This window comes from Astatotilapia calliptera, unplaced genomic scaffold, assembly GCF_900246225.1.
Source record: "Astatotilapia calliptera unplaced genomic scaffold, fAstCal1.2 U_scaffold_120, whole genome shotgun sequence".
Taxonomy (NCBI): Eukaryota; Metazoa; Chordata; class Actinopteri; order Cichliformes; family Cichlidae; genus Astatotilapia; species Astatotilapia calliptera.
In genome coordinates, this window is record NW_020535642.1 from 19,918 (window position 1) to 36,517 (window position 16,600).

At 44.1% G+C, this 16,600-nt stretch overlaps 1 protein-coding gene across 3 annotated transcripts; it reads left to right on the forward strand.

The window, feature by feature from the left end:
- Positions 1 to 1,425: 1,425 nt before the first annotated feature.
- On the forward strand, positions 1,426 to 14,868 carry LOC113017427 (E3 ubiquitin-protein ligase RNF103-like). Of its 3 annotated transcripts, none has more exons than XM_026160565.1 (8): positions 1,426 to 1,564; positions 2,705 to 2,890; positions 5,609 to 5,757; positions 8,218 to 8,333; positions 9,880 to 10,302; positions 10,394 to 10,526; positions 11,349 to 11,435; positions 12,424 to 14,868. In XM_026160565.1, the coding sequence occupies exons 1-8, from the start codon at positions 1,510 to 1,512 to the stop codon at positions 13,393 to 13,395; spliced, it is 2,121 nt and encodes a 706-aa protein (XP_026016350.1). In that variant the 5' UTR covers positions 1,426 to 1,509; the 3' UTR covers positions 13,396 to 14,868. The 3 variants fall into 3 exon arrangements, with proteins under 3 accessions (XP_026016350.1, XP_026016351.1, XP_026016353.1); XM_026160566.1 differs by lacking the exon at positions 1,426 to 1,564 and adding an exon at positions 2,231 to 2,599; XM_026160568.1 differs by lacking the exon at positions 1,426 to 1,564 and adding an exon at positions 2,231 to 2,593.
- The last annotated feature ends 1,732 nt before the right edge of the window (positions 14,869 to 16,600 follow it).

The window sequence follows — 16,600 nt, forward strand, 5'->3', positions numbered from 1 at the left end:
GTGAATATTACAGTTTTTTCTGAATGCTTAAACCCTAACTGTGATTCTTACAGCACAATTCCTAAAACTATTACAGTTTTTCTCAAATGCTAAAACACATGTCACAAACGTTACCACCAGGTCCCCCAATGTCCAAACACAACACCCTTCTCTAAAGCTACATAAACACAACCACACCTTCCCACTGCAAAACTCAAACTCCCACACCAAGAGAGCAGCTCGAAGCTGTCAAAACTGTAAACACTATACACAGCATTACACACTACAGCAAAACAATTGAAAACACAATGCTCAATTTGTGAGAAGGTTCTTTGTTTCATAACTGCCAATGCATATTTTAGAAACTATACAGTAACGGATCGTCGTAGATCTCTGCAGAGGATTAGGCATTGAGATTTGTGAGTTTCATATGAGTAGTATAAATCTATGGAAAATCCTGCATGTACGTACACTACTGTAACACAACTCAATGCAAAAACAGAATCTATTGCACACAACAGTAATCTTGAAAACATGAACAGGGTGTTGAAGGAAACTGTTTCCAGGGCCTACTCCGTGGATCGGCTACCTCCGAGGCGTGGACGTCTATCAGCAGAGAATGTACCTTCACCTATCAGCAGAGAATGTCCCTTAGTCTGTAACACAGTCAAATATATTCTCAAGTAATATTCAAGTATGCCATTCAGCGTGTTAGTACGAGCTCGGGAGCAGCTTGGGAGAACAAGAAAACAGAGACTGCTTTAGATTGTCTTCCCAAATTGACTCAACTTTATTCACAAGTACAACAGTTTATATAGAGGGTAAAATTCATGAGACAGCAGATTATCAGTTTAAACCAGTACAGACCAAGATAAGGCAGCGTCTTCCTGCCCTTGGGTGAAGAAGCATCCTTTGTGTAGTTTATTAGTTCAGCTACAATTGTGATTATCTCAGCGACATATTTTCAAGGCACAAAACGAAGAGTTCGTACATTAGTGAAATCTGAAACAAACCATTTGGCCTTCAACAGGCGTCTAAAAGATTAAGAAACTAATGTAGCTGAGGGAGTGATCTCTGTGGTATTTCAACCTTGTACCAGCCTGTGATTCTCACACATCAATTCTTGGGTCAAAGAGAAAAACACTGAAACAAAGGGGCCTTATTGAATGACAGAGTTTTCCTGTATAATGTCACTATAAAACAATATCCAGTAAATGCTCCCATGGTACTAAAATACCTAACAGGTGTGAAGTTTTTTTATTTACGTTATTCACACCACAATCACTGTGCGGCATCATGTCGCTGAGCTGTTGCTCGCATCTCGTCTGTAATGATGGTGCGAGGTTGTCTTGCTCTCCCTCCTGGACCTTCTCCTCTCCCATGTTGGCCTCCTCCTCTTCCTCGTTGGTCGCTCCTCTTCCTCCTCTCATTTGAACTCCTCTTCCTCATTGGCCTGCTCCTCTTCTTCCAGGGCCAGCTCTTCTCCCTCCTCTGCATCAAATTCCTCTTCCCCTGACTCTGCCTTCATCCATGGTGTTTGTTTGGAATCTTCAGCATACTGTGCACTCTGAACTTGCTTTTACATGTGGGTACAGCATTAGCAACAAGTGTCTTCAATTTTGAGTCATTGTGTGTAGTGACTGACGCCAGGTGTGTTCCCTGTGTTCAAAGATTGGGGACTGTGGCAAGCATTTTGCATCACATGGGCTTTCATTTGAGGATATGAGCAGAGTTGTTTTGCAACATGTGTTTTAGCAAGGAAAGATGTGTTTAGATTTATGAGTACAGAGGGTTGTGTTTTGTGTCTTCATGTGACGTGTTTATGGTACTGGAATATGGTGGCTACATTTAGTAAATGTGTTTAGACTACTGGTCATTTGGGTTACAGGATTGGCTTTTGTGTTTTAACATTTGAGAAAAACTGTAAGTTACACTGTTACACCACTTCTTCCAAGTTGCTATGTTTGTGCTAATTATTAACATTTCTGCTGAATTACAATACTTCTGCTGTGTTGAACCATTTCTGCCAAGTTGTTACATTTGTGCTAAGTTGTTGTGCTTGAGCGAAACGATTACAAGTTTAGCTACTTTTCAAATGCTGACTTCAGCTTCTTCAGCTATTTTCAGCAGACAGCTGCAGCCTTACAGCGTTCACGCAGCATTTCCCTAGTTAAGATATTTGATTTAACTTTTGTCTATTTACACTTTGACAGTTTCATTACTCTGTGTGTGTGTGTGTGTGTGTGTGTGTGGAGAAGGGGGGTATTACAAGCGTCAAGTGGAACAGGATATGACGCCATCTTCTCCGTGCACACAGCTGATCGGAGACAGAAACAATAACGGTCACACTCGTCATTACTGGCGATTTGTAACCCAGAGAATGTGAAGCACGGTGTTAGCATCCAGGCTCATACGCGGCTGACTGTCAGCGGAAGCTGCTGCAGTGGCGACGAAGAGCTAAAGACGCTTAGTTTTGTTACAGCAGAGGCCTACCTGCGATGCTAAGCTAAGTGCTGAGCTGTCACCGTTAGCACGGTAAACAGTTGGAGGAACAAGTGAGGGGGTCTTCCCAGCTGTAATTAGAGACGTTTGTGTGCCCGTGGCTGCTGCAGATGTGTGTGTAAGCCTGTCTGCTGATCGCAGCCTCTCGCAGACCTTCTCTTGGCGCTTTCGCTCAGCCGTAAGATGTGGTTGAAACTGTTCTTCTTGCTCTTATATTTCATAGTGTTGTTTACGTTGGCGAGGATTTTTGAGGCAGTAGTTTGGTATGAGACTGGTATGTTCGCTACGCAGCTCGTGGATCCGGTTACTCTCAGTTACAAGAAGTTAAAGACCATCCTGGAGTGTCGAGGGCTGGGATACTCCGGGCTGGTCGAGAAGAAGGATGTGAGCGAGCTGGTAGAGAAATCAGGTAAAGCCAGAGGCATCACACAGCCTTCATCATTAGTGGGTTCATGAGCTGCTGTTATTTTCTGTGTGTGTGTGTGTGTGTGTGTGTGTGTGTGTTTCTCAAGTTCAGGACTTTGAAACTGCAAAGAAGCGAACGGTTCTGATAGAGAGGGCAGGGCTCGCCATGAAGGGTCCTCACAAGGGTACGGCACCATCAAACGATTGCTTCTCCACAACATGGAAGCTTTTCTCAGGCATTGTAATAACCAAGCTGGGTAGGCAGACGAGTCAATACATTAAAACGGCTCTGAAAGACGTTGTAAATGGCACCGCAGGCCAAAGCATCAGCTCAGGGTTGATAAACAGGGGCTCTTAAGACAGGGTCAACCAGCCTGAGCACTGTCTGGATGACTACACGAATCTAATGCCCCACACATGGATACTCCAGAGCCTGGCATTAAACAAGGGTAATTATGTGCTAAAAACATTGATGAGGAAGTCAGGGGGATTGGAAGACAACACTGAAGGCCAACTCCAAGACAACCCCACACATTACCATCAGCTGTGAAATATACCAGTGTGATGCATTGTCCCCACTCCTGTTCTGCATAAGCCTCAACCATTCAGTCAGCTCAGGGTGGACACAGATTCAGCTGCTGAGTGACCATCAGCCACCTCCACTACATGGATGGCATCAATGTGTATGCCAGGAGCGAGATATCGACTCACCGGTCAGCCTCACCAGGATCTACAGCCAGGATACTGGGATGCCATTCAAACTGGATAAGTGTGGCCAACTGTTTGCAAAGAGAGGGAAAGTGATCCAGACTAAAGAGATGGAGTTGCACCAAGGCAGAATAGCATAGAGGACCGCTACCAGGGCCTGAGTATCCCATGGGCCAATGAGAACCATGAAGAAGATGCACAAAGGTCAACCATAGTCAAATACGTCAAGTAGATGGGACAGGTGCTGAAAGGCATAAGATTCAGCTCATCAGTACATGTTCCCTATCAGCCATCAGATACCCTGCTGGGATAACAAGCTGCCCGCAGGAGGAGATGAATGCCAGCGATGCCACTGAAACACCTCACAGAGTGTGTGTGTGTGTGTGTGTGCGTGTGTGTGTGTGTGCGTGCGTGTGTGTGCGTGTGTGTGTGTGTGTGTGTGCGTGTGTGTGTGTGTGCGCGTGTGTGCGCGTGTGTGTGTGCGTGTGTGTGTGCGTGTGTGTGTGCGTGTGTGTGTGCGCGTGCGTGTGTGTGTGTGTGTGTGAGAACAAGTATCGAACATGTCACCTGTTTTCTAAGTAAATATATTTGTAAAGGTGCTATTGTCCGTCGTAACTCATCCACACGTGCGAAGAATCAAACCGTAGATGATCATGAATTATGTGTAATAATGAGAAATTAATTCGTTTTGAAATGTTTCTGTAACCAAATCTGTTCTTATGTTTTCCACCAATAAGGTTGTGAGTGTCCTGCGAGAGCGCATTGATCTGACCTGTTGTAGATGTTTCTTGGACATCTTGGTATTGGAACAGGTTCTGATAGGCCATCAATGGGGAGCAGCTAATATGAGTTTGGGGGCAGGATTGTCTTCTAATTGATTGATCTCAGTTGGTGTGATGACTCCATGTCTGTAGCTGTAGTTGAATTTCTTTGCCGGTGTGGACTGGATCGGTGGTTCCTGACATTTGCTAACAATTTGATGTGTTTGCTCTTTTAAAATCATAATAACAGAAACCACCCAAATGACGTTTTTTCTTCGAGTCCTGCCTGTTTGCCAGCTGAAGTCATTTGTGGAGTTTTCTTTGCATCCTAAACACTTTTTCTGGAAGTTGTGGCTGTAATTTTTGTTTTGCTACCTGGTTTCAACTGAATCCTTCATTCTTCAGGTCTTAGTTTGAACACTGCTGATACAGTCCCTTGGGTAGATTTTGATTTTCCAGCTTTATAAAATTCAATCAGTCATCGGTAGGATTTCTTTGTCAGCCAACATCTGGAACGAGTCACTTGTATTGCAGCTGGAGATAGCGTTTGTGTTGTACCTTGTCTATGACAAGGGGAAGCCAGGGTGTCAGGTAGCCAACTATCGGAACTGGAGAAAAGTGTGATGAAGAAAAGTGTGCCCATGTCTGAGGCTTTGGAAACTGCTAACCTCCTGAAGAGTCCAGTATACCAGAGATATAGAGTCCAGGAGAATAAACCAGCTTTTCTGCTCAGTGTTAGGGGAACAATATGAGGACAGCTCCACTGAGACTGGAAGGGCACATGGGACAAGGATGCAACACATAACAATGCTTAGACCGCAGCAGTGGAATGCTTAAAAATGTACACGATCAATAGGAGTCCGAATGACAGGCCAATGTTATTGCTGTTATTGATCTTAGTGGATCAGTGAGCTGATCTCTCATTCACTCCTAGCATGCAGCTCGATGTCATCCATGCACAGGAGGTGGATAACAGTTGCTCTGTTCTGTAGTTGGTTTCTGTAGCCAGTAATGCAGAACAGAGTGGAGGTCATCTCCTTTGTAAATCCTGCACTTAATAGCAATGGCTGACGAAGTGGCATCATCAGGACATCAGTGGGATGTGGCAAACAGCACTATAGACCAGCCTCAAGTGAACGGCACACGTTGCCACCTCCTGTACATGGATGACATCGAGCTGCATGAAGACCACTGCTGCATGGATGTCAAGTATCAGTGCTCTTTAAAAGCTGCTGCACTTTGCTCTGTCACAGGAGAGCTGACACAGGGGGAGCTGTACTCGGCCATAAAGAAGCAGAAGGAGCAGACAGAGGCCGACGGCTCCAGCACCACACACTTCAGTGGAGAGGTGCACTTCTATGAATTAGTAGAGGACACTAAAGATGGGATCTGGTTAGTTCAGGTAAAAGCACATTCTCTGTTAAACCTGTCAGTGGTGAATGATTAAGTGTCCAAAAAAGAAACTTACAGGCAGCAGCAGCAGCAGCAGCAGCCGGGTGTTGCTACTCAAATGCGTTTGATGAATTAATCTTTAGAAAGTGTGACTACCTCTATTAAAGCAAACATACGAGTAGTTTGTCGGTCTGGAGCTTTCAGGGGTATTAATGTAAAGCAAAGGAGGAAATGCATTAGTAAAGAATTAACTGCTGCTGCCTATGAGAAAGGGTTTATTTATCTGTTTATATATAAGGAACCCCATTAGCTTCCACGGTAGTGGTTGCTAGTCTTCCAGGGGCCCGAGCCATCAAGTATAAGCTAATGAAACATTACACAATAAAGTAGATGCAAAAATCTCCTCATAATTTAGCTCTTACATCCACAGTGAGGTTGTAAGCATGTAAATATCAATAACACTGAGGCACAACATTGGCCTCCTACAATGTTTACAATAATTAAAAACTGTGAATAGGCTTTTATGTTTTTAAACTAGCAGCAGCAGCCAGTGCTCTCATTGTGTGAGGCTGTTTATTCCCCTTTAAAGATGCTCCGAATATAACAGAGTTTTTCAAAACTGACCTTTGGCTCGAGGAGTTACTGCACTGCAGTCGTGTAGCATAATTGTGTATCTTATCTGGAAGTCCAAGTAAGCCATGGTGTAATTTAGCTTGTACTGGAAGGTTTATTCTGCATTTGATCGATGCTGGTATAGTATGAACATCTTAACACTAATGCGGTCGCCTTATTCTGGACTAACCGAAGTCTGTTGAGGTCTGTCTCACACGCTGCTGACCAGATGATTGAACAATAACACTAGTGCGTTAATAACATCCTTCATGACAGAAGAAGTGATGTAGAAAGATCAGCGGCGCCCTGCCCCATGTTCTTAACAACAGTCTTTATGCTGAGACCATGAGAGGTGGTGATTTATGGTGACACCAAGTAGTCTGATCTGGGTGACCTGTTCTAATATTGATCCAGCTATGGAAAGGCTCAGGGTGTAGTTGGGTGTAGTTATAGTTACTCACAAGTGACATCAAAGAAATCTTCTTTTGCTGCCACAGGACCTGGAAGCCTCGCAGTTACTGAGGTGACCATGACGTCAACATAGCATAGCATAATTATTCTTTAGTCTAATATGAGCACATCTGTTTGACAGCTAAAAGTCACTGTGTCCGTTCAGAGCTTCATAACCCAAAGTGTACTGCAAAAGCAACCCAAGACTTTCTGCAGGCAAAGAAATGTTCTTCAGTGGACAAGTCGGTCACCCTAATGAAGAATAAGGTTGAGTTACTGAAGACAAGATTGAAAGGAGAGATCCACAAACAAGCAGCAGCTGGAGATTGTTTTGGTAGTTGACTAATCTGCTAATTTTCTTTCATTATTCGATTACTCAACAAATATTTCAATAACTCTGATCTCCGCCTCTGTGGGCAGTCCTCCAGTTCTTCACCTGTTGTCCAGTTGTCTCAAAATAGGAAATGTATTAATTTGAAAATAATAGAAATGTATTTAATATTTACTCAGTAGGTCTATCAGAGTGAAAAATGAAATGAATCAAAATATTAGGTGATACAAAATATGGTTACAGAGTAGCAGCAGCTGCCCCTCGAGCCCGCTGCACCACCCCTCCACTGCAGGGAGCCAGAGACCACGCCCCGCCACGCCCCTGCCACGCCCCCGCCACTAAATGTTTTCAAAATCTGGCAAAAACTTGTTTCAAAGCAAAAATATATATTTGCAGTCAGTCTGAGTGTGTGTATGTTAGTCAGCTAACAAACTGAATAAAAGTTTGTACATCCAAAGCTGCATGCAGCTCCACTGCTGCAGCTCCACTGCTGCAGCTCCACTGCTGCAGCTCCACTGCTGCAGCTCCACTGCTGCAGCTCCACTGCTGCAGCTCCACTGCTGCAGCTCCACTGCTGCAGCTCCACTGCTCTGAGATGGTGGATGTAAACGTTCACATCCCTGCACTGAAATTAAGTTCTTTAGGAAATTCAAGTAAAGTATTAGTTGGCATGTTAATCAAAAATAATGTGCTTTACTATTTTTCTGCTGCTTTTTTTGTAAATCAGCAAGTTTGAAATTTTAGCAATAACAATAATAATATTTTAGCATTAAAAATATTGTAATTCTAGAACTGAACTTGTGCTTGCTGGTGTAAACTATTTTAGTAATTACCCATACTGGGAGTTTAGGGCAGCTGTGGCATAAATCAAAGTAAATGCATGGGAAATGGCTGCACTGTCACAACAAAGCTGGTGCAAAGAGACAAAAGAAGCGACGTCGGTTCGCCCACAGTGACAGTCTCACTGGAACATGGAAGCCTTTTGTAATAAAGTGGGTTTAATCTGCAAATCATATTAAAAGCTGATTGTCCAGCACTACCAATGTGACCATATCATGTCCCTGTGTGTGACGGCAGGTCATTGCTCAGGACCGGGAAGCTCTGCTCAGCCAGTCCAACTGGGGGAAGATGGTACAGAAGGTGTCCCAGTTTGGTATCAGAACTGGAACCTTCAACTGCTCCAATGACTACAGGTGATATGCTGTTACTCCACAGAAAGAGACACTACGGAAGTTGAACAACAGTTACACAATCTGACAGTCACACTAGGAAAGAACATGGTGGAAGGCTGCACCGCGACCCTGTGCAGTGATCCTGCAGTCTTTGAAGTGGTTGCTTTGAAGACGGGGACCAAGTCTAGGACCAGGTCTGTGACTTCCAGCCAGTGACCATCTTCAAAGCAACTACCATGCCACAATAGTGACAATATGGCGATAACACACGGTGTTGAAAATCACAGATGAGTTTGAATTTCAGTGACCTCAACCTCAAGGTCAGAGGTCAGTTGAGTTTCATTCATTTTTATTCATATAGTGCCACGTGGTGGGGCGGCTGTAGCTCAGGAGGTAGAGCAGGTCATCTACTGGCTCCAGTCTGCATGTCAAGTATCCTTGGGCTAACTAACTAACCCCAGGTTGCTCTCGGATGCATCCATCGGAGTGTCAGTGTGTGTGAATGTGGCGTGTTGTATAGAGCGCTTTGAGTCCTCCAGGAGAGCAGAAAAGGTCGATATAAGAATCAGTCCATTTGCCATTCACCACGTCACAACAACAGTTGCCTCAGAGCGCTTGGGTCAGGTTTTCTGAAAGTGTTGTGAACGAGGCAACAATGGATGCCTCAGGTGTATCTACCAGGAGGCTGAGATAATACGACGATCACCTAAAATAACTAAATACTGTTACTCTGTTGATGCAGGTTTACAAAAATTCACGTTAAACAAATACAAATTTATATAATTATTCATATAAACTACTAACAGAGTCCAGGCAGAACCTGACACATCTGAAACAGGAATTCCTCCACAGGACGGCGGTTTGACTGCAGCAGGTGCTCAGCAGCTGTGGAGCACAATCAGATGTTCACAGGTTGACAACCGGCTGACGTGAGTCCTGTACTGCAGGAGGACATGTCGCAGAGTAGTTGTGCTCATTGGCACAGATGGATTCGGACTGATTGTATGCTGGGAAACTGGTTTCCTCCCAGCAGACAGCGTGAAATCAGCAGTGTTTGCTCACCTTCAGTTGGAGATGTTCTCCAACAGCAAAGATTCACTGTGCCACCAGCTTGGTCACGAGGAGCATTTATTGAAAAGCTGTTTTAGTTTCATTGACCTCTCAGAGCCACTTCATCCTTTTTTTTTGCACAAACCAGGACATGATCAATGTTTCCTAGTTTGAAGGACAGGGTCTGATTGGACAGCTAAACTAAAACAAGCTGAAGTTCTTTGCTGTCAGAAGAACCACTCAGAGATGAAATGTTGCTGTCACGGTCTTTGTGATGTGTGACATGTGCTGTTGGCAAACCCACTCTGACTACAGGGACTGGATGCAGTCCACTACATGTTCAGACACACACCCTCTGCCACACAGCAGCACAACTACGACGTACTGTATAACAGCGCTGGTATGTCGTGGAGCAGCAGTGGGGCCATAAAGCTGAGCAGTTCCAGTGGGACAGATGAAACTGCATGTAGATTTGACCTGCTGTGGATCACTGTTGGTTATGTCTTCTGTGTGCTAGGTCGTGCATCAAGCGTGGCTGGCAGCGCTCCACCCTGATCATGTCGGTTCCCCAGACTTCAGCATCAAAGGGCAAAGTCATGCTTAAAGAGTACAAAGGGAGTCGGGTTGAAACTGAGCAGATCTTCCGCTGGATGACCTCACATGTGGCTCATCGAATCAAAACCCTGCATCATTCTGAGCAGCTGGTGGAGGAGTGGCGTTCTGACCCAGCTCATCCACTGAAAATGTTTCTGTTTGCCCGCCTGGCCCAGCCGCCGGCCTTCTTCTCCTCGCTGTCTGTTAAGTTCACCGGCAGGATTGAGTTCATCTTTGTGGATGTGCGTCGTTGGGGTAACTATAGCAGCCTATCAGAGATTGGTGTGACACGCAGCCCCGCCTACATCCTTAAGATGCCTGAGGGCATATATCACTATGGCAACAGGTGATGACTGTTAATGAAGATGTCTGATTTTTTTAAAAGCACGTTTTTTATGTAAAGAAATTAAACTGCAGTCTGTGTTTCGTCCCCAAAGCACCGGGGAGTTCCTGTCCCTCGCTGCCATGGATACGTTCCTGCGTTCGGTCCAACCAGAGGTCAACGATCTGTTTGTCTTCAGTTTGGTCCTCATCAACTTGCTGGCCTGGATGGACCTCTTCATTACACAGGTCACTGTTTCAGTCTTCCTTAGTTGTAGAGGTGAAAGGGGACAAAAAGCCTCTACTCTCTACTTTGTGTTTTTACTTTACATTTACTATGTTCTACTCGAAGTTTACTTGTTCGTGCGCTACATTCATCTGACAGCTTTGATGCTTCTAGCTACAGTTACATTAGCTCAGCCTAACTACACATGCTGTCTGTGCTGCTTCATAGACCTGCACAGGAACAGGAAGTTTCTCCCAGAAATGCAACAGTTGTCCTTTTCTTTCTTCTTCCTGCCAATATTATTGTTATTACTGTCAAGTCTGAGTTTCTTCCTACAAATGATTTCAGACAGCATACACAATCAACTTTTCTTCAATCCACAATGTTATTTTCATAATAAAATAAATTATTCAGCTTTACAGTTTTCCCCACATTGCATTGAGTTACAGTTCTTCTCTCATTGAAACAAATAAAAAGTTTTCTAGTACTACAGAGATGCACAGGGAATTACCTGAAAAACCGCCACGCGCCTGTCTTTACCTGGAGTATTTTAGCTGTTAGTAAGCATGCATGTTGTCCATGACCAGCTCGGTTATACGTGATGCTGATTGGCCGATCCCTGGCCACTTGTCTGGTGCATCTTCAGTCCTGTTACAGACCTGTACGTCACTGTAAGATATCCTGACTGAACAGCTCTCTTCAGCTCTTACTGCAACATCTCCAAACCTGATGTTACTTTCTTTCCTTCTGTGTTCGGGTTTTGTTGCATTGTCTTTGGTCTTCTAGCTTCCAGGTCATGTAGTGCTGTTCTGAAATTCTGATGTGAATCGTTAACATGCTTTCAGGGAGCAACCGTGAAACGATTTGTAGTTCTGATCCGAACACTTGGGACCTACAACTCCATACTGCTGGTTTCCTGGCTGCCAGTTCTGGTAGGGAATCATCGGCACCACTCAGTCCTCACGCCTGACGTTTTTCTTGTGTTAAGCATTTTACTTTCAATTGCTGCAGTAAAGAAAAAAAGACTGAACGAGAGCTAAACAATAACGATTTATTTACATAATTTTAAAAAAGTGGTTTTTAGCAGTCATCTAGATTTAAGGCAAATCTTCTGTGATTTATTAAACATTTATTAAAAGTCATTAATACAAAAATACTGAAAATCCATTTTAATACTGATTGAAATGAATATTTGGACGGGCACAGGGAGCGTGCTTCGTGTCCGCAGGAGGAGGCCTCTCCTACTTTATGCTAACTAATAAAGATATTAGTGTTTCCATTTTAGTGGAAACACTAATATGTTTATAAAGTTTTCTGATTTTCTTCTTATAAATAGATTTATAAATGCTTGGATTATTGTACTACAATGTAATGTGCTGTTCAGGGCGACTTAAAGTGAGTGAGTTTTCACTTTTAATGGTTAGCCAACTTAAATCTCTAAAACATCTGTTCCAGTGCATTTGCAGTTAAGCTGCATTCATTTGCACACATATTACTTACATAAATTTAAAAAATAGGAGGGACTTTCAAATTAAAAGCGACAAAATTACAATTTTCCACAAAATCACAATAAACAGCCGTCCACTGTGGGCGTTTCCTGGAGAATGTTGGTGGATGAACCGGACCTTTACCTGTCGTTCCAACCAAAGGCCTGCATGTGGCCTGCAGGCCTGCACGGTGCCCAGTTTTACATCCACCAGGACATCACGGAGCATTTGCCCTCGTTAGCCTTCATGGCAGTGAATCAAGTACAGTGCAGTTACTCCACAGTAACCAGGGCTGTGTGTCGCACTTTACTGCATTCGTATCAGAGAGAATCCAAACTGCTCTGACAGTATGTAACAACAGACTGCATGTTCTGTTTTACTGAGTAAAACTGTTAATAATTGTCACTAATCCCTGCCTGCTCACTCTCTCCAGGCTCTCCTTCAGCTGCCCTATCTGGACCTTCTGCACGGCTACAGTCTGAAGCTGCTGCGTTATGCTGACACCACTACACTAGCCAGCCTAGTGAGAGCTGACTGGACCTTCTACTCATCCCACCCAGCTCTCTTCCTGTCTACCTACCTAGCCCACGGCCTGCTCGTCGACTACTTTGAGAAGAAACGGCGCTGTGGTACCAGGAGCCAAGAAGACAGCCGTACAAACCTGGAGTGGCTGGCCAGTCTGTGGGACTGGTACACTTCCTACCTGCTCCATCCAATTGCATCACTACAGCAGTTTCCGTCTGACCACTCAGAGTGGGAAGATGATCCTAACTTCTTATTTGAGCATTTGGCTTTTCCTGATCTGTGGCTTCGTCCGTTAGTAAACATGGATTACATCAAAACGCTGCCGACCTGGAGGCTCAGAGCAGCTGGTCAGTCCGGGTCGGAGGCCTGTTGTGAAAAGGCGGATGAAGAAACACGTAGTCAACATTCAGACGAAGAGAGGAAGGAACCTCCACATGGTAGCAGCAGCCACAAGAGATCACTATGTAGTGTGAACTTCAACTCACAGCTTCCTGCGTGCGGCGACGTGGACGCCAGCGGCGGCCGTCAGTGTGCGTGTGCTGCTGAATCATCCGGGAATGGAAGCTCGCTGTCAGCTGACAGGGCGGTGAAGGATAACTGCGTCGTGTCTGACTGTGTTTCTAACCATCAACACTGTGATTGGTCAATGTGGCCCTGTGACATGCTTCAGTGTTCAGAATGTGTGGTTTGTCTGGAGACCTTTGTGAGCGAGGAGGTACTGATGGGGCTCCCCTGTGGCCACGCCTTCCACCAGCAGTGCATTGTGGTATGGTTGGCAGCGGGCAGACACTGCTGTCCAGTATGTCGCTGGCCCAGCTACAAAAAGAAACAGCAGAGGGCTGCTCAGAGTAGTTCTACTGACAACACAGTGCAGGACTGATGAGATGGCCTTCAGCTATCGATGGTGACAGTTTCTCCTCTTCGTGTCTCTTCAGACTCTCTAACCATCAAGAACAATTAAGAAGGAAACGTGGTCGGTAAGCGTGATTAGGGCGGCGTTATTATGAGCCATTAGTAATCTTTGCTTCCATTCCTGTTGATGAGCTGGGCTGTCAAAGCCCAGCTACAATGCTTCTTATCTAGATGGGACGTTGACTCTCACAGTAACCATGTGTGTAGCCACAATAAACAATGTAGTGCAGTGAAAACATTTTTAATTTTGCTTTGTCATTCTTAAAGTTTGGATGTTGTCAGTCTGAGAGAAAATGTAATCGCCCCAATAACGCTACCAGCTGGATTTCTGTCAGGACGATAAGCTGAATGCATCAGAAGACATTTGTACAGAAATCTATGTAGACTGTGCTTCGTCCTGTGTCATCTGCACCTGCAGCAAAGAAGGCCTTTGCTTTGTGTTTGCATTTTGTCCTGAACTGTATGAAATGAAATGGCTTTGTCTCCTGCACACTGGTCACCATAGGAGAGGAGCAGAATTCAAATAAATTAATTGGATATAATTGCTGAGAAGCACTTTCCTGTAACTCTGACCGTTTTCCCCAAGAAACATCTGGAATTATTCAGATTAAACTTTGTCTCCTGTCTGTTGCAATATTTCACCAACACAGATTCTGGTCAGAGGTCTCACACAGTGAACAGCTGTTGATGTGCATGCAGGGCGACAGGACTGACTCTGACTGGAGCCCTTTGAACTGGTCACCTGAAAATGAGGCTTTGGTGTTTGTGAGCTGATTCAGAGTAGCAGTAAAGTGTGACCAGTTCTAGACTTCGTCACTATCGTTTACCTTGATTTTCTTTGTGGTCTCTGAAGACTAAACCAAAGCAAATGTCACAAAATTGGGGTTCATATGTGCGAGAGCTGAAATAAGGTTCGTTGCATGCTTCAGAGACGAGTCATGTTTGGAGTAAACTGTGTGGGTGATCACACCGTCTTACATCCACTCTAAGAACACTCAAGCAACACCGCTAACCTGATGGCTGCGCCTATGATCAGAGTAAGCAGTACCAGCTGTGCACAGTCCCACCCAGGACAGATAGTTTCAGCTTTTACCAACTAAGAGCAAGACGAGACCCCCTGTTATGGGACCACAACAGCTGCATTGTCTGGGAGTTTTTAGACTCTCCATCTTCAAAAGAATTCTGTTTTGTATGATATAAATATGTTATCACAGGTATGCCCTGATCAACTGAACCCAAACTATCTGCCTAGTATTTTTTTCCTAACATGCTCAGTGCTTTGACCCGAGCAGTTTTCCCATCAAACAACATTTATTATCCTGCTAGTTTTAGCTGCTGCACCACGGTGGGCGCTATAGGTCTGCAACAGTCTGTGGGTGGATGGATGCAGGGTTTCCCTGGCAAATATTGTATTGTAATTAAAAGATTAACGTTATTCATCTCTCAGTGGTTATTTGGTGTAGTTAATCAATACCAAACTTGCATGTGGTTGCAGAAGCGTGTGTGTGTGTGTGTGTGTGTGTGTGTGTGTGTGTGTGGTTAAAACCAGCTAAACTTTTTGCAGCTGGTAACAAAAACACAGGTGAAACTAACTGATCGTTAATGGTCACGTACATACCCCTGCTCTGGCTCACCTGTGTGTCAGGTTTCATCTCAAGCCACTGCAATATTCCTTTGATGTTAAAGTACAGTTATGCTCTAATTCATCCTGGTTAATTGAATATAATATGTATGACGAGTACAGTGAATGCATCACATTCAAAAATGATTTAAAAATCACTTTAGAAATTAGTGAACAGTTCTGCGCAAATTCAACAAGGTTAATGTAATAAACACAAATGTAGAAAAGCTGCAATGAAATTAAATTCTACCATTCTGATCGAAAATATTCCTTATTCTAACATTCCTTTCTCCTATTGAAGATCCATTTATTTTGCTCGTTCCAGTCGTTCCTAAGTTCACTAATGTTACTTTTCACTTAACACGTGACAATAAATACAGACTGGAAACAGGAGGAGAGACATGAGGTGGGACACACGGCTGGAAACGATGGACGTGTCGAGGCAAAGAAAGTAAACGACACGAGTGACAGGAAGCAATGGACACAATAAAAGAGGAAGACAACTGAATGGAGAACACAGGGATAAATACTGACAATTATAATAATAATGGCATTAATATAGCGCTTTTCAAAACCCTCAAAGCGCTTTACAATTCCACTATTCATTCACTCTCACATTCACACACTGGTGGAGGCAGCTACAGGTGTAGCTACAGGTGTAGCCACAGCTGCCCCGGGGCAGACTGACAGAAGCGAGGCTGCCACGATTGCCCTAACCACTATAGGACACCAAGGAAAACAGAAGGGAACAAGTCTGATGAGACAGGAGAAGTAATACTCAATACCAAGCACCCGACTGTCAAACAGAACTTTGAAGACCAAGGAACCCATCTGAGATGTCGGGGATGAAAATGTGGAGAAGTTTAAAGCAGGGCCAGGTTATGAAAACATCTCACAGAGCCCTGTTCAAGCCATCACCCAAACACAGAAAGAGCTATTTTTACAAAAGTTACAGTGTCTACACTTTCCAAGCTGGTAGCGACAAGCCCTAAAAGACTTAACGAGACTTGCATTTTTAATTGTTCACCACCTCGTGCCTTTGTAGTCACCATATTGATATTGTTTGCGGATTTGATAAACTAGCCTGCAGCTCCCACATTCCTCTTTTACACCAATGACATTAGAACAGATGCTTGTTATTTTACATCATGCAGGAAATGATGTTAATGGTCTCTGGTACTTTTGAACCTGCTGTATATCTGATAAAAGCAGCTACTGTGACTGGTAGTTGTGCTGATGTTGTTATCAATATAACCCGAACCTCCACTGCAGAGATTAAAGGATTGAAGAACTCACATAAACAAGCACACACAGGGCAGTTTTTAACCTTCAGAAAGCTTAAATATACATGATTTCCCTCAAAGCATTCGTAACACTTGTTTCCACATCTGAATAAAAAGACATAGAGAACATAAAGAATCTAAGCAGATTGTCAGCTGACCTGATCCTGGCTGCTTCTGTGCTTGCCCCATATCTGATTATACTTCTGGACAAACGTTGTGCATTTGTCATTCTTGGGGATCATCAAGATGTGTTCTGGCAAAACCGAGAA